Source organism: Callorhinchus milii, unplaced genomic scaffold (genome assembly GCF_018977255.1).
Source record: "Callorhinchus milii isolate IMCB2004 unplaced genomic scaffold, IMCB_Cmil_1.0 Scaffold6, whole genome shotgun sequence".
Classification (NCBI taxonomy): domain Eukaryota; kingdom Metazoa; phylum Chordata; class Chondrichthyes; order Chimaeriformes; family Callorhinchidae; genus Callorhinchus; species Callorhinchus milii.
In genome coordinates this window covers 18,977,840-19,004,407 of record NW_024704747.1, presented here as the reverse complement: position 1 = coordinate 19,004,407, position 26,568 = coordinate 18,977,840, and the positions used below count along the sequence as shown (strand labels likewise).

Below are 26,568 nucleotides of genomic sequence, written 5' to 3'. Positions count from 1 at the left end.
CAGAGACTCACATGCTCCAGGACAAGTTGTTGTTATTTTAGGCAGTGCAAGGATTATTATTAGGAACAGTCCGCTTGATCTTATTTAAAGCAGAAATGTGCTTTAACTGCAACCACCAAAGCTGCAGCCTTGCACAGCACCATGTTTATACAATACGCTCTCATCTTAACTCAACCCAACACCTTCATTTGGACACCTTTATAGGCTGTGATCCATATTATATACACACACACATTATATGTATACTGTACAGGTGTGCATTCTCTCTCTGCGTATATATAATCTGGATGTACATATAGTATCTACAATATTCTGTACACACACTGTATGAATAAACTGCCTATCTTATATATGTAAATATGTACACTGTGTGTATGCTGTATATTCTACATATATAGATGTGCAATATACAGCACACACGAGGTGGGGTGGGGGTGATGGTGGGGTATAAACTTACGTCTGCTTCACTGCCTTCACGCAGGTTGTAGGTCAGGTCGTGTTGAATGTCCTCGATGAACTTCTGTGCATATTCCGGGTACAGTTGTAGCACTTCCCGCAGCCCCTTCAGGATGATGTACTGCAGGTCGCAATAAGTCAGGGCTTTCACATTGGCATTGGTCTTGATCACACGGTTCTTCGCCAAAAAGTCTGAGCCGATCAGATCGCCTTTTCCTGGGTGGGGAAAGAGAGATCTCAGATTATGAGCACGCATTCTCCACGTTTCCCTGGATAGCAACCCAGCATTATCACAGGAGACTAGCATTGTTTATCCAGGGAATTTGTGTACATCCAGAGAGACTATAGTATTGCATGTCTAGGGTGACACTAACAGGATGTAGGAGACTATAAATGTATAACATATATGTCTTTATATGGCATGTCTGATTCCCTCGAGATCACCAGCCCAGGCCCTGGTGTGGAACTTGACTGCCACTTTGTTAACTCATGTATGTGACATTGAACACACGTCTGTCTCTCAGAATTCTAGTGGTGCTGATAGTGTGTGTGTATATGTGTGTGTGTGTGTATGGGTGGGTGGAGGGGGTTAACATTCAACAACAACAACAACTTGGATTTATATAGCGCCCTCCACGTCAGACGGTGTCTCAGAGCACTTCACAGCAACAGATCCCGGGGCTGAGCCAGAGGGAGGGGGAGGAAGTTGACTAAAGTTGCAGTTCGAAAAGAAAGGTCTTCAGCAGAGACCTAAAAATAGGAAGGGAGGGGGCGAGGCGAAGGGAGTGAGGAAGGGAGTTCCAGAGCCTCAGGGCATAGTAGCTGAAGGCACGGCCTCAGAGAGTGGAGCGGAGGACTCGGGGGAAGAAGAGGAGGCCTGCCCTTGTATCTAACCTCATACCGAGCATGTCTCTTTACGCTTTAAATTCATTATTCAGAGAGACCCAAAGCGTCTGCTCCAGTAAATTAAATAAATTACACCAATTCATCACCTAGTCACAATTCACTGCCAACAAACAACTATTACCTACTCATTTGCTAAAGAATTAACGTGTGAAAATGCCTGAGTGGGTGAAGCCTGCTCTCTGCATATTAATGAACTAATTCAATGGGAACAGCGCTACACTGAGGAGGTGAAGGCCTCTGCCTTGGGCACCAGTGAGACTCTTAAGGTTGCCTGGGGATGACTTGCTGACTTGCTCTCTCTTCACTGGTCCTCTCGGCAGCCTGGCTGCTCCCAGTGCCTGTGGGGCTTCCGAGCCCCTCGGAGCCTTGGTAGAGCCAGAACACAACACCGCTGCCTCACTGATCTCTGAGCAAGTGAAGGAAGGGGAAATGGCAGTGGAAGGCAAGGATTTGTCAGCATCTAGAGCGCAACCATTTATGGAACTATTAATAATCCTTGCATTTCGTCAAGTGCTTTATTGTATCATCGAGCCGTCTCATAGCCTTCACAGGATATACTGTAGAACAGGGGGTGGGGGTGGTGGGCTCCCCGACTAGTCAATTACCACTAGGTGACGCTCTCTTGCATGGTCAAAAAGGCAACTGCGTGGTGACTGAGTCCAATTGAAAACAAAGCCAGAGGCACAAAGTCTTTCACCCATCTCAAAATGAAAATGTAAACGTTATTGTTTAAATTGCGGTAAATGTCGCTCCTGCCTCTTGTGTTTGTTGAGCATGTGTAAGAGGACAACTAGTGGTAATCGACCCCTTGCTGTAGAATAGTGTGACTGTGTGTATTTTGTGGGTCAATTATTATTACTCTCTGTGTGTATTTTTTCCCTGTTTCCCTATGGGAAGTGCCTAGTCTCCACTCAGCGACTGCCATTACCGGAATGACTGGAAACAGAAGCTCACTGAGAGTGAAATATCAAATACCTTCCCATCCGGGGCTGAAGCAGATTGATGGACAATTGCTGAGCACAACCCCTCTTCCCTCCCTCCACTCTATACATAGAAACAGAAGGGCTTCATTTAGCTCATCGAGTCCTGCACCATTAAATAATACATAAATAATCCTTGCATTTGAGGCAGCATTTGAGGCATAGTTTTCTATTAACTGAGAAACCTTAGGCTATTAATGTTAGGCAATTTTCCTGACTCCACACGCCTCTGATTCACTAGCAGTAAATAGGAACCGGGATGGCACCTCCAACAATGCAACAAGAACAAGAATATGCACTTATGAAGTGCATTTCATGTTGGGAGAATCTCAAAAGGCTTTTCACGAGCACAGTGAGAGTCTGAGCTGGCAGGGAGATGGGGGGGCACAACCTGTCTTTAGACAGGTTTTGAAAGCAGACACAGAGGGTTCCAGTGTCCAGGAAACAGGAATCTCCATCACAATGGCACAATGTTGTGTTCCCCCATTCTACGTTCTTCAGACTGCACAAAGGTTTCAATCTGTTTCACACACTGGAGGGTGGAATAGTTCTCATTATTTAAATAATTTCAGTCATAAGGCAATGAGACATTTTGTGTTTACTGCCTTTGATATGCCTTCATGTTCACTCTCAACTGAACATTTGAATGTTAAGAAACACCAGTTTGACAAGCTGATCCCATTATGACCGCCTTGATTTCCTCCCTGAGAAACGGAATGACTTGCCTGTGAGGGCTTTCCTCAATTAAATCTCCAGCACCTCTGTGGTAGCACAATATTCAGAAGCCATCCATCACCCTCAGCTAATGAAATTCCGGCTACTGTGACTCCATGTGCCCACAGAGCAACAACAATAACAACAAAATTACATTTGTATAGCGCCTTTCACGTTGGGAGGATATCCCAAGGTGCTGGACAGACAGGGTTTCGGACCCAGGCTAGGGTTGAGATCGGGCAGGGTGGAGGTCAGGAGGGTTAGCAGGGAGATCAAAAGCACAGTCGAAGAGGAGGGTCTTGAGATGGGTTTTGAAGGAGGCAACAGAGGGAGTGAGGCGGAGGGACTGCGTGATGGAGTTCCAGAGGGTGGAGGCAGGGAGGCGGAAGGCCCGCCTGCCAATAGTGGGGCAAATGAGGCGGGGGACTTGAAATAGGCTGGAGCCCGCTGAGTGGAAGTAGCGAGCAGGATGGTAGGGGTTTAGGAGATCGCAGAGATGGGGGGAGTAAGACCATGGAGGGCTTTGAAGATGAGGACCAGGCTCTTGAACTGTATCCTCTGTGTGATGGGAAGCCAGTGGAGTCGGATGAGGATGGGGTTGATAGGGTCATGGAGCCTGGTATGGGAGAGGACACGGGCTGCAGAGTTCTGGATGATCTGCAGCCTATGGAAGGAGGAGCTGGAGAGGCCGACAAGCAAAGAGTTTGCATAGTCAAGCCTTGATGTAATGAAAGCGTATATGACGGTTTCGGCAGCTGGCGGAGTGAGATAGTGGGGGAGCCGGGCGATGTTGCGGAGGTGGGGGCAGGCAGAGTGGGTCATGGCACAGATGTGAAGTAGAAATGATAGTTGAGTGTCAAACAAGACCCCAAGGTTCCGGACTGCCTTAGCAAGGTGCAATGTGCAACCATGGATGGTGATGCCGTCAGCGCCTGAGGTGAGGAGGCGCTGACGGGAGCCAATCAGGAGAGCCTCGGTCTTGTTGATGTTCAACTGAAGAAAATTAGCTCTCATCCAGGACTTGATATCTAACAGCACAGCAGTGGTTCTGGAATCAACTGTGGAGGCAGAGAGGTAGAGTTGGGTAACATCCGCGTATATGTGGAAGTTGATTCCATGTCTGCCGATGATGTCACCAAGAGAGAGCATATAGATATTGAAGAGGAGGGGACCAAGGACAGAGCCCTGAGGAATGCCACACGAGACGGTGTGGGGGTGAGAGGAGAAACTGTTTGTGAAAATGATGTGGAAGCTGTGTGAGAAGTATGATCTGAACCAGTCAAGGACAGAGGTGTGAAGGGAGCATGTCTGTGTCTGAGAAAGGAGAGAGCATGGGTTTCTGAGATACGAGAGGCTACACCTGTTTCAAATGGATGCCTACTCTGAATCTTCAGCAGTTGTCCTCTCCCGCACCAAACTCCATGACCCTATCGCCCCCATTCTCACCTGACTCCATTGGCTCCCTATCCTTTAGAGGATCCAGTTCAAGATCCTAATCTTCACCTAAAAAGCCCTCTATGGCCTCGCCCCACCCTACTTCTGTGACCTCCTAAACCCCTACCAACCCTCCGCTCAGCCGGCTCCGGCCTGCTCCACATCCCCCGACCCACCATTGGTGGGAGAGCCTTCAGCCACTCTGCCCCCAACCTCTGGAATTCCATCCCTCAATCACTCCGCCTCGCCCCCTCCTTAGCCTCCTTCAAGTCCCGCCTCAAGACCCTCATCTTCAACCATGCCATCGGTTACCCCCTTCCCCTCCCCTCCCTTCTCCCTCCCCTAACCCCAGCTCAGTTCTGAAATGCTGTACACTGTCCAGCGCCTTGGACATCCTCCCGTCGTGAAAGGCGCTATACAAATGTGATCTTGTTGTTGTTGTTGGTATTGTGCGAGTGCCCTGTGTATATTTGTAAAAGCTGACAGTATCTGAACGCTGCTCAGTGGCTGGGGGATGCTCTCTGAATAAAACACAGGACATTGAGCAGCGGAGGTGAGTGGGGGGGGGGGGGGGGGGGGAGAAGGAGAAGGTGGTGTGGGGGGAGTGTTGTTGGCAGCTGTTGACATATGAATACAGCTAAACCTGGGGAGACTTCTACCGGTTCCACTATTTCAAAGACAGAACAACACTTCGAAACTCATTACCTCCGCACAGTATAAATTCTTCCAATTTATCACTGTTTATCAGAGAAAGCACAATTTAAACTTCTTTCACAAGTTGTTTTTTCCCAAACAGATAATAAATAAATGAAGCCTGATATAGTCTCAAAGGGCTTCATGAGCTTTCTAGTGTGTCTATGAGGCTGCTCCATTCTCCTGATGGGGAGTTCAGTGGAGCGTGCAATCAACAGAAAAACCCTTCAGCGCTGCCCATCTTCACACAGATTTCGATGTACAGTATGTGCAGCTGTTCACCAAGTCCCCAAATAAATAATCCTTGCATTTGAGATTGCACCTTTCACGTTGTGAGGGCGTTTCAAAGGGCTTCACATGATTTACTGTGTATTTTGTAGGCAACACAAAATCAGCGTCTCCCCACCTCGGGCACTGGCAGCATCAACCTCCATGGCTGCACACTCAACCTCACTAAGCCAGTCAGTCTTGTTTGACGCTGAACTGTCCTTTCTTCCCCACATCCGTGCCATGACCGGCACTGCCTACCACCACCTCCACAACATTGCCAGATTCCGCCACTGCCTCACCCCTCAGGCTGCCAAAACCCTCACCCACACATTCGTCACATCAAGGCTCAATTACGGGAACTCCCTCCTCACTGGCGTTCCCAACTCTTCCCTTCACAAGCTGCAGATCATCCAAAACTCTGCAACTCGTGTACTCTCGCGCACCAGACTCCGCGACCCCATCACTCCCACCCTCGCCCGACTCCACTGGCTCCCCATTCCCCAGAGGGTCGAACTCAAGATCCTCGTCCTCACTTTCAAGGCCACCCATGGTCTTGCCCCCTCCTACCTCTCTGATCTGCTAACTCCCTACCAACCTGCCTGCTCCCTCTGTTCAGTGGGCTCCAGCCTACTCCATGTCTCCCGGCCGACCTGCCCTACCATCAGTGGCCGGGCTTTCAGCCTCTCTGCCCGCACACTCTGGAACTCCATCCCACAGTCCCTTCACCTCGCTTCCTCCCTTACCTCCTTCAAGGCCGATCTCAAGACCCTCCTCTTCGATCGTAACTTCGGTTACTCTCCCACCTCTCCGCATTCCCTCAACCCTACCTCACCCCTCTCCATGCTCGGGTCCTGACCTCTGACTGTCCAGTGTCTTGGGAAGTCCTCATGATGTGAAAGGCTAAATGTAATTTTGTTGTTGTTGTTAAAACAAACTGCGGTACTGGACTGTGTGTTCAAAGTCTCAATAAGGGGCTTGAACCTACAACCTTCTGACTCAAGAGCAAGAGTGCTACCAACTGAGCCAGGCTGACACCTGGGAATACATTGAAGCCCTAATGGATGCTCCTCTATGTCTGAATGAAATAAAAGATAACTGCAGGAAAAGACACATTAAAACAAAACACAATCGCTTCAGATTTATGTTCCTTTGCTTTTTGTTGCTGATTTGTGAGTCAATCAAGGTGCAGATTATGCCTTTTAACAGGTCATAGTTGAGAGGTTCTGAACCCCAGAATCGTTCAAGAAGGATGACATCAAAAACATTAATAAGCCAATGTTCCGAGTCAGCTTAGTAAATTATAGGCTTAAAGTTCAAAACGGGCATCAGAGGAAGATTAATAAAAGTATTATTTCTGAGCTGCCTTTAAAATCCAATGAGGCACCGAGAGTTTTGATGTTGTAAATCTTTCTCGGGTTTCTTCAGGTGAAAGTAAGGCACATTACTGTGCCATGCATACGATCAAAGTTGCTTTTTATGGTCCCTGCGAGCCTGGATCAGGTAATGTGGAGGAAGGGTGAAACACTAGAGCTTTTTAACACTTTGTAGGATGAAAAGTGATGGTTCTGCAACCTTTTAAAGCTGAGAATGAATGATGCAATTGTTTTAATTCTATCTTCAAATCCCACTTTAAGAACTATCTCTTTACCCACGTCTATGGTCATCTCCCCTACGTTTCTCCTAGTTTGGCGTCCAACTCAGCCACTGTGAAGCTCTCTGAGGCATAAGCCTAACATAAGGCGTGCTATCTAAATGCTGTTGTTGTTAAATCCATTGTCACCCATACAGCACTTATTGAATGGGGTGGGGAAATAGGATATAATTTTCTGCATTAAGAGTGAGTCCCAAATGCTATTAACACTGGTTTCAAATAACCAGCTTTAAGAAGGATGTGCATGGCACTCTCCTCCCCTTTACTGGGATGAGAAGTATGGTAACCTGTGAGAGGTTAGGGAATAAAATTCTAGAGTTACGGAAACCATGCTCCCAACCATGGATTTTATCTGCAATTGGGTCAGCAGTGCTATAGAAACAAAGTTCGGAACATGGAGGAAGGCATGTTGTTTGTTCTGCCAGTATATTAGATCATAGAAGATCTTTTAATCCCATTTCCTCATCTTTTCTCTACATCCTCTTAAGACCCTTACTTCCCAATATCTCCCTCCCTTTTAAACATCTGCATTGATTCTGTATCTATGGGCCTCGGTACAGTGCTATGTTACTCTGGAAGATTAACATCTAAGATCAAGACTGAAAAGGATTAGTTATCCCCAATGTTCTGACATAATTTATTCTAGAGAAAATAAATCTCCCAAAATCTCACAGGTTAACATCATGTCACATAAATAGCAGCGACCAGTTTCACTGTTTTTGAAAAACTAAAGATAAATATTGGCAATTTTTAAAATCAATTTTAAGCTCTATGATATACTTTGTTTCAATGTACAGCATTTGTCCTATCTTCTGTGAAGAGGCAGATATTCATGTACAGAAAGGGTTGGAACTCAAGACTATCATAAACAAATTAAAAATTGGCCACTCGAGAAGAAAAATAGTTCTAACAATATGGTCATAAAGGTTGTATTTGCTTACAAAATACACAGTCACTGCACTTAGCAGTAAATCCGCATTAAGGTGTCTTCACGGCGTGGAATGTGCTGTACCACATGTAAGGATTAGTGTATTCCTAAGCACGTTCTGTTCCTTATTTAAGTCAAACTATTAAAATGTGTTTACAAATAGTTGCGGATGGAAGCATCAGAGCCTCAGACATCCGATCTGTTCTGGCTTTCCGTTCTCCTCCCTGATACTTGATTCAATGGTTTTAAAGACTCATCTGAGGACCATGTTTCATTGACAGAGCAAACAAATCGCAGCCAGGAGAGTAAAGAGTAAAGAGATCCCACACCAACATTGAGCTTGTTGCACTGGGTTGAATTTCGTTTACTTTATTACGCTCAAAATAGTCAATAAGGGGATACCATGATCGGCTGAAGCTGAAGCGATTTCCGAAGATGGATGAAAGGAATATCTGGACTGAGATTTCAAATTAGATCATTTATAAGAATATTTGCAATGGGGAGAAAAGTATGTTTGCAAGTAATTGAACTCTTCCTGTTCTGAATTTTGATACCGAGAAGTCTGCTCACATTCAGAGTCCGGGGTCACAAATATTTAATGCTGTGGAACTCCTGGCTTATCACAGAAATAATTATTATGAAGTACGTTGATGTTTTTTTCAGATTGTGTGGGCTTGGCTCCACTGGCTTTCCCAATCCCCAACAGATTGAATTCAAGATCCTCGTTCTCACCTTCAAATCTGTCCTCGGTCTCACCCCATCCCTACTTCTGTGACCTCCTTCAATAAATAATAATAATAATAATCCTTCCAGTTGATATAGCGCCTTTTCACATCTTCGAGACGTCTCAAAGCGCTTCACAGAATAGTCTGCAAAGTGAATTGACTGTGTATTTTGTGGGCGAAACGCGGCAGCCAATTACAAGCAGCAGTGTCTCACAAACAGTCATGGATTGATTGACCAAATTATTATTTATTTATTTGTTTTGAAGGGATTATTACCCCTGGAAAAGCGATCTGCCAATCGACTAACCAGGTTCCTACTTACTGCTAAGTGAACAGAGGTGTGTGGAGTAAGGAAATTTGCCTAAAGTTTCACCCTACCCAGGAATAATACCCAGGCCCTCTCGCTTGTGAGGCGGGTGCTCTAACCACTGAGCTACAGGACTCCACTTCAAACCTACAATGCCATTGTTCAGTGCTACGAGAATCTAGCCCGCCAGACGATTGCTATGCAAATACAAGTAGTTATTGAATGGTCCCACTTTTGGGCTAGTTCTCCTACCCATCGTGTTGCATCTCAATGAATTGAGGGACGTCCTCCTAACGTGAAAAGGGCTATATCAAATGCAAGGATTATTATTATTATTATTATTAACACCAAGATAAACAACTAATTCAAAAAATGAAAGCAAAACAAGAGGCCAAAAAAAATTAGGATCTGGGGAAAGATAAGCAGTTGAACTAATTGTATGCACTCTCTGGAATGACTGACAAATCAGTCAGATTTTGCTCAGAAGGAATGAAATGAATCCCTCAGTTACTGGCCTACAGATTTTTACTGAGTGTTAGCTGGTATTTATTGTTTTATATTGCATCTGACTGCCTCGTTTTTTCTCTGTCAAACCCTACAGACGTGGAAAAATAGAGCAATTCATAACTTAAAATGCATTTTGACAACTTAATTCACCCAACTGATAAACAGAGAAATGTGCAACAATGTTAACTTGGCTCAATCACTCTCTCTCTCTTTCACACACATTCACCAAGAATGATTGAAGACTGAGAGACAGAACACAAACATGTAATTGGTCCTTGAGTATTGGGCTGCTTCCCAGTCAGTGTTTGAATCCTTTTTTTTACAGTATGCTCTGTGAAGATCCGTTACTGTAAAGCGCTCTGAGACGCCGTCCGGCGTGGAGGGCGCTATATAAATCCAAGTTGTTGTTGTTGTTGAAGCGCTTTGAGACATCTCGGTGGAGTGATAAGGTGCTATATCAAATGCAAGGATTATTATTGTTGTTAAAGGAGGGCACAGTTAAGGCATCAGTAGCTGTTATATTATTGATATACCCTGCTGTTTCTTAATTCATTTAGAATTAGACCACCTACAGGCTAAAATTAGAATAAAAAAAATGTAATTATTTTACATAAACTAACAAATGAAACACGTTGCACACAATTGGCACATTATATAAAATGTATTTTTTTTACCTCAGGATATGGATGCATAGGGAAAGGCTCCAAACATTTCAATGTCTTAAAAATGGTTGCAGTTCCCCCTGACACAGGGCAGAGATTTGCCTCAATATTTATAATGAGCAGCGTAATTAAGATTTATATACCTTCATACTTTATATTTATTTGGCGGCTGAACCTGCCAAATTCACATCGCTGAATTAAATAAAATGAAAAGCTCCTGGAGGGGGAAACGACACACTAGAAATGAGACTAAAATCTTTCCCTATGAGTCCAGCTCAGCTTCGGAGAAAGGAATTTATCCTGGGGTCCTGACAAACAATCCCCCAATTAAAACTGGTTACACACTTCATGGCTGTTTGTGGAACATTGCTGCACAAACTGACTGCCATGTTCACCTACAAAATACAGTCACTACACATTAAAGAATAATGTGTAGGACTTTGAGGCATGAAAGGCACTATATCAAATGCAACAAGGATAACCTCCAGCTCGATTCTCCGCTTGGGGATTTATTTACCTCCTTCTCAAAGATTTAATTGACTCATCAAAAGCTTTCCCTAGGAGTCTTCTCGCCATATTCATCACTCTGTGCGAAAATCGCTTCTTCCATTCAAAGCAATGTCAAATATGATCCTATTTCTTTATAAACTGTTTTAACTTTGTTGAAAGTGAAAGGGTCCCGATGTTTGCATTTCCAACTCGTTGAAACGAAATTCAACACTTTGAATTATGGATAAGCTGTTGGGTTCAGATGGAACCTGGGACTTCTTATTCATTTTCTTTTTATACCCGGCGATTTGCCATAATGTCATTTTCCTTTGAAAGAGAACTGAGCCCCAGGAATTGATTTCCAGTGAATGATTCCCAAGCGCTTACTTTTCAAAGACCTCAAAGACTTTATGGAACAGAAATGTAATTACGCTTCCATATTGAATATAATTTTTGCGGTGAGAGTTTCTGCTAAATGCCTGACTGCAGGATGAGATGATGTTGATCATTTACTTTCCCCTGCGTCAGGCACTTTAAAAGTGCTTGTGCAACTATGCTGACACCTGCACTTCAAATCCAGCTCAGCCAGAGATGATGAGACCTCCTCTGATATCCCCCATGGAATGTGACTGTCTGGAAAGCTTGCCAGACCATCTAGGAATCCCCAAGCTTTTGGCTCCTGGCAACATGGGTCCAATACACTCCGTAACTTGGGTGCATCCCTCCAGGCAGAGAGCATGGCACGCATAGGTGGCTTGCATATGAAGAACCCTCATTCTGGTTTAGATACTCTTAAGTGTTGTGATGTATTTCTGCTTTGTGTCATACACCTGTCTGGCCAGAAGAGCAATTTGACATTAACAACCAGTGGTGATATACATTTGGAGGATCTTGCCCCACCTTACAGTAAGCACTCTCACACAGCACAAAACCTCCTTGGCTATTATTGTGGACATGGGCATTAACGGCAGACCACACCAGCCTGGTAATGGATACATTGAAGGCACTGAGGGATGAGTCTGCTGAACACCCAAGAGAATATGAAGCAATAGTGAACAATTGATTGCCTGGAAAAAACAGCATCGGGAACCCATAGCTTTGAAGTAACAGATGCCCAGAAGTGATTGCAAACCTGTAATCTCAAGGATTCCGATAACAGTTCTACCTCAATCGAAAGTTGCTCTCAGAGTTTAGGACGTTACCCAAATCCCTTGACGGCATTGTTCGTCAAGGGATCTTATACAAGGGACCTTGTATAAGAGGCTTTGCTGTTTATTATTCCCTTCTATCTTTACTGATAGATCATCACTTGGGTTACCAATGCCTATGTTTGCTTTGATCTATCTTCCACGCCGAAAAAAATGCTTTCAGAACTCTTCTTTTTTTACTATTTAGCTTCAGAAACTGCTGGGTGTCTTTAACGTGTGGTGCAGTCTCAGCACCTTGGATGCCAAGTGATCTATTCTCTATTCATTTGAACTGTTTGGTTTGAAAACAAAATGAAAGAGCTGAGTGAGCAAGCAGGATTGGCATTTCCCCTGGGATGCTGGACAAATGTTCCTGATATTTGACCTTGGATGTTCCTTGGATACGTAACTGGTTGATCGGAATAACCAAATGGATGGTGGTACTGGGAATGTCATCAGACTGGGAAAATGTTACTTGTGGAGTTGCACAAGGGTTTGCTTTGGGACCTCTTTTGTTTAATATTTTTATAAATGATCTGGTAATAGGAGTCGCAAGCACAGTAACTAAGTTTGCAGATGACACCAAGCTTATGAACAACAACAACAACACAATTATGAAGATGACTGTTTGTGGGAAATTGCTGTGCACAAAGCTGAACAAGATAGGTTAGAGGAGGATTCGAACATACTTGGGAATTGGGCAGACCGGTGGCAGATGAAATTCAATGTGGAAAAATGTAAAGTACTTCACACGGGGACAAAAAATCCAGGAAGGGACTATTAGTTGAATGGAAGGAAAATAATATGTATGGAAAATGAAAATTTGTACTACAGTGGTATACAAAATATGCAGTCATTACACTTTACGCTAAATCCTGTGAAACACTTTGATGTGGCCCCCTGACATGAAAAGCTCTGTATCAAGTGCAATGATTATTTATATTTAATTCTCCTTCGAACAGGATTAGGGTAAAAGAGTTACTGGGAATCATAGCAAGTAATGCAATATTCTTTGGGATTTATTTTTTTCTCATGGAACTTTCAGACAACCGGGTTTTAACTTAAATAATAAAGCGTTTCCTCAGAGGCAGTCAAATGTAGAAAATAATCCATCCTAACCCAGCATTTCTCTAAAAGGCTGATCTGAACAGTCTCCACGTTTGCCTCCAATGCATTCTGCGCTCACACACCAAAAATTCGACTTTTTACATAACCTCAATTAGCAAATAAATAGCTCAATCCGAGCTGCGTGTTATTGTGAAAATTATGGAAGATTCTGTCGGCAGAAAGGATTGTTACTTTGATGAATTACATATCTGACTGGTGACCACTTACCCACAGTCTGGGAAATGTTTCCTGCACGCAGAACTCACAATGAAATATTGGTAACACAGAGTAATAGAGCTTTGATTTAGATTCCAGAATGACTTTGTATCATTGTCATTGAGGTCCCTTCCCAAAGGCAAGTTTCCGATCAGTGTCAGTGTCATTAATTATCCCTCAATCTTATTAAGCTTGTAACTCATGACAAATGAAGCCTGCTTCTCCAGTTTGGTTTTGTATCGCCGTCAACCAGGCAATGTTCTCTCCACTGACTGAAACTCATCTTGGACTTTTATGAGAAAAGCTTATTATAATAGAAAGCTCTCCCTGTTCCGGCGTTTTGCTGGAAGTTAATGTTGAGGCTCCCAGTTATTCCACAGGCCCGGCTGGCACTCACGGAATGAGAGTTTGTGAGAGAATGAGAGAACGAGAACTCTAACAAAGGTTGGACTGTTTACTAACTGCACGCTGTGCTTTTATTCGTAAAGTGGAAGGCAAAACCCAAACCCACAGATTTCATGCTCATTTGGAACATGCTTGTATTTGAGTCATTTGAAGTTTTTTTGCTGAGATCTGAAACTGGCAGAACAGGCTCAGTGGGCTGAACGGCTTCCTCCTGTTCCTGCGTTACTGTGCAGGATAGCATGGAATGTTACAGGATGGAAAAATGCCAATGCACCCAACTAGTCTGCAATGGTGATTACATGCCACATGAGCATCCACTCCTGCTAATCCCTTCATTCCCCTCCCCCTTGTGTTTGCATCAAGTTTCATGCCTTTCTCTCATTCAACTGCATACATTGAAATCCGACAAAGTGCAACAGTGGCAAGAGGCGCAGGAAGTACCCACACTCAGGAAGTGAGGGGGGACTCACGCACTAACCAGCATTGAAACCATTAACAGCTACTCACCGAGAATAGCCAAGACAGTGTTGTCCTTCAGTACTTCCATGGACCCTGAGCAGACAAAATAGATGGCCTGCAGAGCGTCACCTTGGCGAATGAGGTATTCCCCTGGTGCGCAGAATGAAGTCTTGATGCTAAGAGAAAGGGATCGAAGGCACCCACGGCTGGCAGACTCAAATATGGGCAGCTGAAGGATTTCTTTGTTCAGGTGCATGGCAATGTCTGCTCGCAGTTCATCAGGGAAATCCCTCAAAAGCTGGAATGGAGACATTGCACAGTTAGATTTGATAGCAGAGAAACAGCAAGCCTTATTTTTCAATCATTTTACCATGTGGACAAAGTGAACAATCTAAAGTTTCATATTTGTAAACAGGAGTCCTGTCTGTAGCCTGGAGTGCACAACAACAATAATAATAATAATAATAATAACCCTTGCATTTGATTCAGCATCTTTCGTTGGTAGGAAATCTCAAAAGTGTTTCAATGGTTACACTGTAAAGTGTAGTGAACTGTGTATTTTGTAGTCATCACACCCTATAACTTGGATTCTATCACAGATGCCTGTAACTGAGAGCGTGTCACACGAGGCGGTAACTGGTGTAATGCATTCCCTGTCACCAGTTGGAATCACCACTTACGTCTTCCATAGAAATATCACCTATTTGACCCAATGTGGATCTATCGCATGGATATCCTGAGAGCAGTGAAGTAAAATTGAGCTTCTGTGCAGCCAAACTCATTTTCTCTCCAATAACTTTCAATAACACAGCTTAATCATGAATGGGAGACAGGAATAGTTGAATATAAACCTCCTAACATTTTTGTGACAGTAGATGGGCAACATATAATCTAAATTTCTGCATTGTGACTCAGCTGTCAAAAGCAGATGAACAGATATCTCCTATAAATAATAATAATAATAATCCTTGCATTTGATATAGCCCCTTATCACGTCTTCGAGAGTCTCAAATCGCTTCACACAATATACTGTAAAATGAATTGACTATATTTTGTGGGCGAAACGTAGTAGCCAATTGCACACAGCAGTGTCCCACAAACTGTCATGGATTGAAGTGACCAGATTATTATTATTTTTTTTTGGAAGGGATTATTACCCCCAGAAAAGCGATCCACCAATCGACTAACAACCAGATTGGATTCCTATTTACTGATAGGTAAACAGGAAACCTACTCCAGCCACAGGTCCTCTTGCTTGTGAGGCGATTGCTCTAACCACTAAGCTACAGGACTCCACATGAATGAACGTAATCATTGTGTGAACATCTCTAGGTATCAAGGTATAACCACTATAGTTCAGTTTTTGCTGGTGAGATACACAGTTGCTGTGAGTTGAATTTCCCTTACATTTGCCTCTATCATGCAGCAAGCTGCCCTCCTGTGATCTTTGAAATGGGGTCAAACACACGAGGAGAGGCTGCAGGCTGGTGCTAGCTTCCCTGAGCCTAAGATGTGCATTAAAGCAGCTTTAGATTTAGAAAACCTCAGATTCGTGCATTTGGAAAAGCTAAATGTCTTATAATATTAGTCTGAAATTCTGAAAATAAAACAAACAATAATGACCCATTTGATTTGGATGATGGAACATCTGTGCTGTGGGTTGGCAGGTTAACAGCCATTGAGCTGAACAAAAAACCATTACAAGGAGGACGGAATTGGTTAACCATTCCTGCTGGCAAAATAACTTGCAGATCGCAATACACATTCTGCTCATTCCAAGAAAATGCCTTTGAGGTTTCCAGTTGTGTATTTGGCCAACTGAATCACTTACTCATGTGAAATAGCTCTGTATAGGCGTTTACAAAAACGGGATGCATTTGCATTCCATTCTCTCAGCGCACTGTTGAATAGGATCAGATTTTTGAAATCCAGGAAATATCAAGTCTGTGTACATTGGACAGATTCTCGCTCATGTTAGTTCCCTTCTCTTGCTCTTGGCAAATCAGGGGAAACAATTCAATCACTGGACATTAAAGTGCAGCGCTCCAGCCCGAGATGTAGAAATCCAGGTTATTCTGAAGTCGAGGACACACGCAAAGCATTAAGTTCAGCACGATAACTTGCAAGAGGTAAAATTATTGTGAACATCTATCTCTCGTGTGATCTTTTCCATAAGGTAGGAAGGTATTAAAGCCATGTTGCATTTCAACAGGTAATTTAAGCTAAAAGCAGGAAGCTATGTGGTCTTAATTAGTTGAACTGCATTCGTATCCCAACCCATACTCTGGGGTCCCCAAGCCTTAGTTTCTGCAGCCTGCACCTAATACTCTGGGAATTAGTTAAACAGAATGTGTCTCTCCAGGAGGTGTGCACATTCCATACGTGGGAATTTCCACATGTGGGTAGGATGCATGGAACTGAGTTTGACTTGGATACTCTTAAGCATAGTGAAGGATTTCCTAGAGTGTCTGACACTTGGCTGACCAAACAACATCTCCCACCACCAAAAAAGAAAAAATCGGAAGGTCATTCATGGGCAGCTGGGCGTTGAATAAGGTTCCCTCCACTCCCCGCTCCAATAATGTGCCTTAATCCCAGTCATAATCATACCAATGTGGCAATTCAATACAACAACAAGATTCCATTTATAGAGCGCCTTTCACGTCGGGAGGACGTCCCAAGGTGCTGTACAGTTGGGTCAGGACCCGAGCAGGGGTGAAATGGTCAGGGTGAGGGGAGGGAGCGAAGAGGGGTAGAGAGTCGAGAGGGGAGCTGAAGGCACGGTCAAAGAGAAAGGTCTTGAGACCGGCCTTGAAGGAGGAAAGGGAGGAGGCGGCGAAGGCACTGGGAGATAGAGTTCCAGAGCCTAGAGGCTGAGAGGCTGAAGGCCCGGCCACCGACGGTAGGGCGGTTGGGGCGGGGGATGTGGAGCAGACCGGAGCCAGAGGAACAGAGGTAGGTTGTGGGGGGGGGGAATAGTAGTCCAAACAGGTAAGATTGCTAACTTGCTCTTATCTTAATTGGTGTGGAATTCCAGTCACTTTAACCCTGTGGTAGAATGAATTCCGTCTACCCAATCCTAGTCCAATTACTGTAACTCTCATTGGAAGTGGCAGGCATACTTCTGAACTGGCTCATAGTAGTCAAAATCACTGAGTGCAAACTCGCTAAAACACCCTGACGAACATATGCACCTCCATATATTGCTCAGGACAATCAAATGGATGATTCACAACAGGATAACTGGATATAGGAATTGCTGTCCATTACTTCTACTAAAGAAATTGAAACATTCAGGACGCTTTGAAGAACAAGTGAGCTGCTGCTCTGGCTTTTCCCATAGTGAGTCAATGCATTTTAGCTTCCTCTGTGAGTTGGGCTACTGACAATTCCTAGAGCTCATACAATGATTACGCTGCACAATATTGTGTCTCGTTCCTTCCTCTGGACCTATAGCAAGGTCAACGTCTCACTGGGATTTTTCCCTGTTCTTAATACATTTTGGCATTGAAACCATAAATCAGAAACACAAGATATTAGAGGTGGTAACACAACGTTGAAAGCATTCGACAACAACGTAACTCCATGCGGCTGAACGCTGGGGTTTGTTTGGATAAACAAATTGAGGTGTCACATTCATATCCAGTGACACCCCATGTTCACCTAGAAATGCACAGTCATTGCACATACAGCAATTTCCTTGAAGCGCTTTGAGACGTCCTGGCAACGTGATGAGGCGCTAGATCAAATGCAAGAATTATTATTATATGAATCTAAACACATTTGGCACAAAGGGGAGAGGGAATGATTTTTCCCATGTTGACAATGAATGAAGGGTTAAAACAAACAGTGAATGAGGAAAAGGTTGACTGTGAATGGAGAAGGGGTTAGACCAGATTATGTTCAGTTGCTCGAAAATGGTAAACCGAGTTGAATGGATATCCCTTTTAATTTTATGAAAGGAACTAAGGCCTTAATCCGGTGCTGCTCTGCCTGAATCAATCTTGTTCAAACCGGTGATTAAGACTAATCTAATGCTCATCTGCTCCTTTCAGCTGTTAAACACTCGTCCAGGCCTCACCACCAACAACAAATTGTATTTATATAGTGCCTTTCATGTCAGGAGGATGTCCCAAGGAGCTGGACAGTCAAGGGATTACACCCGAGCCGGGGGTTGGAATCAAGAGGGCAAGGGTGATGGCAGGAACATCACTGAAGCCACGGTCAAAGAGGAAGGTCTTAAAATGGGCCTTGAAGGAAGCAAAGGTGGGGGTGCAGGTGAAGGGATTCCAGAATGAAGTTCTGGAGGGTGGGGACAGAAAGGCTGAAAGCTTGACCGCCGATGGTGGAATGGGCAGGGCGGGGGATGTGGAGCAGGGCAGTGCCCACCGAGCGGAGGAAGCAAACCAAAAGAGTGGATTGCAGTCTTCAGTCCAGCACAATGTGTGATGGTGACCATGTTCAAAATGCAGGGTACCACACTCACCCTCTGATGAGCAAAAACATTGCATGATGTGACACTGAGTCATAGTTCAGAAGGGTGTTGAATTAATGTTAAACTCTCTTCTCTTTTCGAGTAGTACCATGGGATTTTTAGTGTCCACCTGACCAGGCAGATGGAGCCTCATCTCAACCGAAGGACAGCATCTCCAACAATGCAGCATATGCTCAGCACTGCACAGGAGCGTCAGCCTCGACCATATGAGTTCAAAATCCCGATGTGGGGCTTAAACCCACAACCTTCTGACTTAGAGGTGCGTGTGAGCCAGGCTGAATTTTAATATTATATTGGATCCATCTGTCGACGTTTTCTGATTCATCGCAAGGCATTTCTCGCCTGATGTTTTGACCAGGGGTAATAAGGCCACATTAGCAGGCGCTGGCTGGTTTATTATGCTGCACATTCACATTCATTAAGTTGGCTGTAAAAGCATGAGACGGTTTTGAACAGATGGCTGTCTAATCAGACAAATTGGTTTCATTCCACAGGTAAGATAATGTTTCCCCAGAAAAGTGGGAAAACAAAACAGGGCTGTTTGAGTTTTCCTGACAAGCTGTGCTACTCTGCAGCAAAATCAAGAATTCCTTCTTGTATTTTAAGAATGGGTTTAGTCTTCAGCGACAGTAAGATCGTGTTTGTGCTACATACCTCACTTGCATCGATGCCATTGTGCACGGACCATGTAGTTTGGAAACATTCAAGCATTCGTTGCTTCAGCTGCTTTGGGATTCGGTGAACACGGATGAAGTCCTTCAAGTCTTTTGTCCTGGTGTGGTATAAGGAGCGTCGGGAGTACATTCTTTGGATTATGGCAGTCACATTCCCAAATACTACGGCATGCATCAGAGCTGTGTACAGAAAGAGATGAACACAACTTATTATTAATAATAAAAAAAAATCCTTGCATTAGATACAGTGCCTTATCAAGACGCTCCAAAGCGCTTCACAAGACATACTGTGATTTGTGGTTGAATGCGGCAGCCAATTTGAGCACAACAATGTCCCATAAACAGCCATGAAGGGAATGACCAATTTTTGCAGGCAGAAATTCCATTCTCTTTTGGGCATTGGTTAGCTTGGATTCAGAAGATCACAACATTATTTGGGATGTAGAAGGCCCTTCAGCCCATCTGATCTCAACCTTCCAGAACACCCACCTTACTGTCCTCCCATCACTGCATCAAGCTGTTTTTCAAACAAGTCTCTGGATAAAGAAATACTTCCTGGTGTCTGTCCTGAAATTGCCCTTTGTTACCAAGTGCCTCAAGTTTGGATAAGCTCAGTAGAAAGGTCCACATTTCCTCCTATCAGCAGTAAACTGTACAAATGATCAGGAAGCTTACATTTGGCAGGCTCCTTCATCAAGCCTCTATCGTCAGCAGGTTCTGATGACATCTGGCGATTTACAAAACCCCCAAAGAAAGGTTGCACTTTTTATATTTTACAGCCTGTCAACACTATGATCATAACTTGCAATGTGCAACAGGAATGCAATTTGCCAGATGAATAGCTTGCACTGTGGTTAAGTTTTAAGCCCTCGGAACCTTGTTTTCCACATTATATTCGAACAATTATTCTCTACAAAGGAACTGATATGACGTTCACTTTAAATACAGACTTGGCAACTTGCTGCACATTGAAAGGATGGGTATTTGGGGATTTTCAATAGTTTCATCGCTTTGAATTAGATGAAAACATGAACAGAATAGACCCCACTGCCTCAGGCCAGTAAGGAGCCAGATGATTTGGACTGGAACACATTAAATAATACACTGACATTGCATACCAATGAACCCAACAGAAAGAGATGGGCAATGGAATAATTACATCGTAAACAAATGACATGCAGCTGTAATTGGGTATGTACTGCAAGCTTTTCAGTCTCCTCGAATGAGCTTTTATGTCAACCCCTGAAATGTTATGGTTATTCTATTGAGAAGATAACTAAATATTCTGTGTGCTTTTCACGACATAGAAAGCAGCAGATGTGAAAATATTGTGCATTAAGGGTTCATTAAGGGCAAATTTACAGGATTACGCAAGTTTCTTGATCTGCCACAAACTGTTTTCTGACGGCTTGGTATAACTTTGTTGCCCTCAACACTTATACTGGGATCAATTCTGGCAAATTCATGTTGTCGGAACCAACATGAAATAGCAGCCAGCGCCACACGTATTTCCATGTGAATCCTCAACACAGGCACTCTGGCACACAAAAGCTTTGTGAGGACAAAACACCCTCAGACTTCACTCCCCCCTCCCCTTCCCCCATATATATCTGAGACATAAAGGCACTGCCCTTGCCCTAGAGGTAGAACAGGGGAGAGGAATGAGCTATGAGCAATGGTTAGACAATCTGAAAACTGAGCTCTTCGGTCTTTAAAGGAGACATCTCAGTGAGGATCTATAGCAGTCCGTAAGATTTTAAATACAAGCCTCATGTTAATAATAATAATAATAATCCTTTGGTATAGCACCTTATCATGTCTTCAAAACGTCTCAAAGCGCTTCACAGAGTATACTGTAAAGTGGAGTGACTGTATATTTTGTGGGCAAAACACGGCTACCAATTTTGCACAGCAGTGGCCCACAAACAGTTGTGGATTGAGTGACCAAATTATTATTATTACTTTTTTGAATTGATTGTTACTCCTGGAAAAAAGCCAATCGACTAACAACCGTATTCCTACTTACTGCCAGGTAAACAGAGGTGTGTGTTTGGCGTAAGGAAACCCATCTAAATGTTGGGCCTTGAACTCACATTCACTTCAGTGCAAGACTACACTTGTCTGGATTAAATTGAAAGAATCATCTTTAACATGGCCACCAGAGCTCTGAAAGAACCTACCTCCTATTAACATTGTGCAAATGGAGAAGATTTTCTCCGCATCCGTGTTCGCTGATACATTGCCAAAGCCCACGCTGGTCAGGCTGCTGAGCGCAAAGTAGAGCGACGTGATGTAGGAGCTCCGGATCGAAGGCCCTCCGAGAAGCTCCAGGCTTGTGCTGTTCTCTCGGGAGCTGATGTTAATGGAGGTGCTGTGGGCTGTTGAGTTCACCGAGGTGGAAATACTCAGAGCAGGGAGGGATACGTACGGAGTTCCTAACCTCTTTGCCAACTCGTGAAGCCAACCTGAAAGAAATAACAGGAATATACATTTGTTAATGTTACCTTATCCCCTGTCCTGGGCAAACACCTCTGACGTTTAGGGAACAAGGTGTTGTCCTGGTTTTCTATGTAAGATGATGCCAGGGAGTGAGGGGCTATAGAGGAGGTATATTGAGGAGTAAAAGACATTGAAAATCTGGGACTGACTGATGTGTCCTCCTGGCTGTTTGGGTTTTCTGGAAGCTCGGGATTTGCAAAAATCATCTTTAAAATAAGAAAAAGTCTGCACATCAGAAGTGATTAATTGACTCAATGAGCAGTGCATAGCCTCAGTGTCTGAATGTACTCTTAGGCACATCATCACACCATTCATTCCTTCATGTGTTTCACTTTTAATTTGGCGGATTGCAAAATACTCGGTGTGCCCTTCAAGTGGGTTGATATTGGCAATCTGTCTCTTTATTCTCCAAGGTGGCTCATATTTGTGGCCTCCCTTCCAAATCTCATTGCATCGATGCCTTGATCTGCATTCATTTGGGAATGGATGTGAGTTCTGTTCTAATGATAACAGTAAAATCTTGCCAGTAGCAAAATAAGTCTGATACCATACAGAGACAGGCGTAGAAGTCTCTGTGAAGAGTTGTGGATAATCTCCTGCAGAAGAGACATAAAACTCCCATTCTGAGGCATGAAGCACCCCATCGTGCCACTCAATTGATATTTAGAGCTTAATTTGATGCACTTCTCCATTGTTCTCCATTGTGTGTGCCCTTTCCGGAACCCGTTACTTCATGACAAGAAGTTACATTGGATCATCACTGCTGTTCAATGGTTAAAATCTGGCACACAATTAAGTTAATGCACTGTTAGACAGTGTTCGTGCTGCGGATTGCGTTTCTCACAATAATTTGCTCACGATTCCACCCCAACCACCTGGCCTGGCTTTATAAGGAAAAGCAAATGTGCTTCTGATCTAGTATTAAAAGGAAAACCTTGTGATACTGCTCGTCCCTTCATGAGATGCAGATCTGGTTTCATAAAACCAGGAACTTCTCCTTAATCTTAAATAATGTGGAACCTTCATCTTCACATACTCAGAAAACTGCAACATCAAAAAAGCGGTCAGCACAACCGATGCTCTGCGATGCTGTGATAAGCAAACAGATTTTTAATTAATATTTATTATCAGGTCTACTTTAGAAAGGGCAACGTTTCCTTTAAGTGAATTTGAGTCACTAATCCAATCCTACGTTTCAAATAGTGTTCAGACTCTGTGCCTGTGTGGGATGGGATGTCTTCTGAACCCAGAAAATGCACCACTGCCTTTGATTTGACCTGTTATCTTTCAAGTCAGTTGCCTTAAGCCTTCACTAATCAGATTCTCTGCCTACTGCAATATTTGTGAAATGTAAAGAATTTCATCAGAAACCATATTTCTGGAGTCGTGGAGTCCTGTAGCTCAGTGGTTAGAGCACTCGCTTTGCAAGTGAGAGACCTGAGTTCAATTCCAGGCAGGGCGAAACCTTGGGCAAGTTTCCTTACTCCACACGCCTAATAATAATCCCTCCAAAAAAAAAACAATAATTAAATTGGTCATTTTCAATCTACGACTGTTTGTGGGACATTGCTGTGCGCAATTGGCTGCCGCGTTCGCCCACAAATATACAGTCAATTCACTTTACAGTGTGTTCTGTGAAGCGCTTTGGGACGTCCTCCCGACGTGAAAAGCGCTATATCAAATGCAAGGATTATTATTATTATTATTATATTGTGAAGTCCCGTAACATAGTGGTTAGAACATTCGTCTTGCAAGCGAGAGGATCCAAATTCGACTAAATAAATAAACCTTGCATTTGATATAGCGCCTTATCACAACTTCAAGTTGTCTCAAAGCGCTTCACAGAATATACTGTAAAGTACAGTGACTGTGTGTTTTGTGGGTGAAATGTGGCAGCCAATTGGGCACAGCAGTGTCCCACAAACAGTCGTGGATTGAGTGACCAAATTATTATCATTTTTAGTTATTTTGGGGGAAATTATTATCCCCGGAAAGCGATCTGTCAATCAACTAACAAGTGGGTTCCTACTTACTGTTTCGATTCCCGGGAGTGGGGCGAAACCTTAGGCAAGTTTCCTTACTCCACATGCTTCTAGCAGTAAATAGAAACCCAGTTGTTAAGTCGATTAGTGGATCGGTAAAAATCTCCCCCCCAAAATATTTGCTCACTCAATCAATGACTCTTTGTGGGATACCGCTGGGCTCAATTGACTGCCTCTTTTCGCCTACAAAATACACTTTACAGTATATCTTGTGAAGCACTTCGAGACGTCTCAACCCGTGAAAGGTGCTATATCAAATGGAAGTTTTGTTCTTGTTATTTGTATAAAAGAGAAGCTATATGAGATTAATTAATTCCAGATCGTACCCGAATCCTCAAAACTTTAGGGTGGTTCTTTAGTGCCTCGAGCAGATCTTCCATCTTTATCAGTACAAATATTACAGAGGCTGAATTCTCTCTTTTGTAAACTTCAAACATCTTGAGTGTTTAAGAGTCAGGGGTTGCCTCAACATGAATCAGATGCTAATAAAATTCTCTGGCATACACCTAAAGGGTTAACCCCAACAGCTTTGTCTGGTGTGGCTGAGTGCTGACAGCCATTAATGGCTGCAGTGCTTTTTCCAGACAAAAGTCAAAGATTAATGGTGGAAATGCTGTGATAAAAGCAATGGAATCTTTCTGGGATTCCCCTTTAAGTGTGGGCTGCAGCTAATTACTGTTTTACTATCTCCAAAGCCCAGGTACCAGATGCTGCATGTGTAAATGAGAATGATGAGAGTTTATGCTACTGACTGACATAAGCTTTATCCAGAATTGTTTTCAAGATATGTACCATGCATGAATATTGGCCATAGAATGAATTGCATTTTCTCACTCGCAGACTGTGCTGATTTCCATTATGTTTAAAACCGATCAGTAAGAAGTCTGTTGTTTAAAGAAGGAGTCTCAACATCAAATACCACCCAGGTCTAGATTTATTCTATTTATGCAGCATTTCAGAGTCGAGAATTTGGTAATTTTTAAAAAAGGAACTGAATTTTGAAGCCAGTTTATTTAAGTCCTTTTAAGAAGCACAGATAAATGACTTCAAAGTTAAGACTGAATTCAACAATTTGCCAAATTCTGGACACTCTGAAATGCTATGTCGAGTTAATCTGGATTTAGGTGGAAATTCTCCCTCATTTATACTTGTATTGTACTTCCAAGGAATCCGTCTTTCAGATGAGATTGTTAAACCAAGATCCTGTCTGTCTATTCAGGTAGATGTTGAAGATCCCATGGTACTATTCGAAAAGCGAAAAGATTTTCTCCCAGAGACCTGGCCAACAATCTCCCAAATATAATTGGTTGTTAGTTTCATGACTGTTTGCGGGACATTGCTGTGCGCAATTTTGCTGCCTGCATTTGCCTACAAATACAGTCACTCCATTTCAGAGTAAATCGTGTGAATCACTTTGAGATGGCCTTCCTACGTGGTGAGGCAACTCTATCAAGTACAAGGATAATGATTATCATAAGGATTCCGTGATAAGTTTAAGGCTTTTTCTTTCGTTTCACTTTCTGTTACTTGCTTCAAGTCCCCATCAGCACATTAGCGCTCATCACTGAACCAATAAAAGTGAACAGCCAAAAGATAGAATGGTAGAAAGCCAGTAACGTAGCAGGAGACCATTCGTCCCCCACAGAACCTACCTACAATAATCTCAAATTACTGCTCTTTCCTTGGCCCTTTTCATATTGTTCCTCTATAAATACTTCTCCGATTGCCTTTTTAACGTTTTGTTCTTAGCTTCAGCCGCTGATCATAGCAAAGTGTTCCAATAACTATCTGCATAACAGCATTTTGTCTAACCTGATCCAGTGTTAATCCTAAAGTAGTAATAATAATAATAATAATTGTTGCATTTGATATAGCGCCTTATCACATCTTTGAGATGTCTCAAAGCGCTTCACAGAATATACTGCAAAGTATATTAGGAGTCCTGTAGCTCAGTGGTTAGAGCACCAGCCCCGCAAGTGAGAGACCTGGGTTCGATTCCCGATAGGGCGAAACCTTGGGCAAGTTTCCTTACTCCACACGCCTGATAATAATGCCTCAAGAAAAAAATAATAATAATTTGGTCACTCAATGCACGACTGTTTGTGGGACACTGCTGTGTGCAATTGGCTGCCGCGTTTTGCCAACAAATATACAGTCAATTCACTTTACAGTATATTCTGTGAAGCGCTTTAAGACGTCTTGAAGACATGAAAAGTGCTATATCAAATGCAAGGATTATTATTATTATATTTATTATAAAGTGAATTGACTATAGTTTGTGGGCGAAACGCAGCAGCCAATTGCGCACAGTAGTGAATTTATGTCTCCTTATTGCAGAATTGCCAATCAAAGGATGTTAATAATTCTTTGCTACTGACTGTTTTAGACTGCTGATGACACTCACTCTATGTAGGACAGGCAGTAAGTGCCAGGAAAGGGCTTGATCTTGGATAAACTGCAGACTGTTTGTTTAACTCAGAAGCTACTTGGCAGAGGCCGTATTAAAGGAGCGAGCACACAGCAGAGAGGACACACAATACAGTGGACACAAAGCAGGGGGGTCGCACAGCATAACCGCTCAACTACTCAATGTGGCCAAACCTTTTCCCAACCACAATTCAGCCATTAATAACTCACAAAATCACAAGACTGGGTCTGTGTGAAGAGGCTTTCAGCCCATTCAACCTCATCCTTCTAGTTCCGCATCAATGTTCTAAATATCACTGAAGCAGACACTGTAATTGATTGATCCTGCCCATTTC

General features: G+C 43.3%; 1 protein-coding gene across 1 annotated transcript in view; it reads right to left on the bottom strand.

Moving 5' to 3' along the window:
• kcnh3 (potassium voltage-gated channel, subfamily H (eag-related), member 3) overlaps positions 1-26,568 on the bottom strand; it is a 172,400-nt gene that overhangs the window by 5,060 nt on the left and 140,772 nt on the right. The window contains exons 8-11 of the mRNA XM_042336285.1: positions 21,446-21,730; positions 19,246-19,445; positions 14,145-14,394; positions 458-672 (exon numbers count right to left, since the gene is read on the bottom strand). Coding sequence (XP_042192219.1) covers positions 458-672; positions 14,145-14,394; positions 19,246-19,445; positions 21,446-21,730 — 950 coding nt within the window. The remainder of the gene's footprint in view (positions 1-457; positions 673-14,144; positions 14,395-19,245; positions 19,446-21,445; positions 21,731-26,568) is intronic.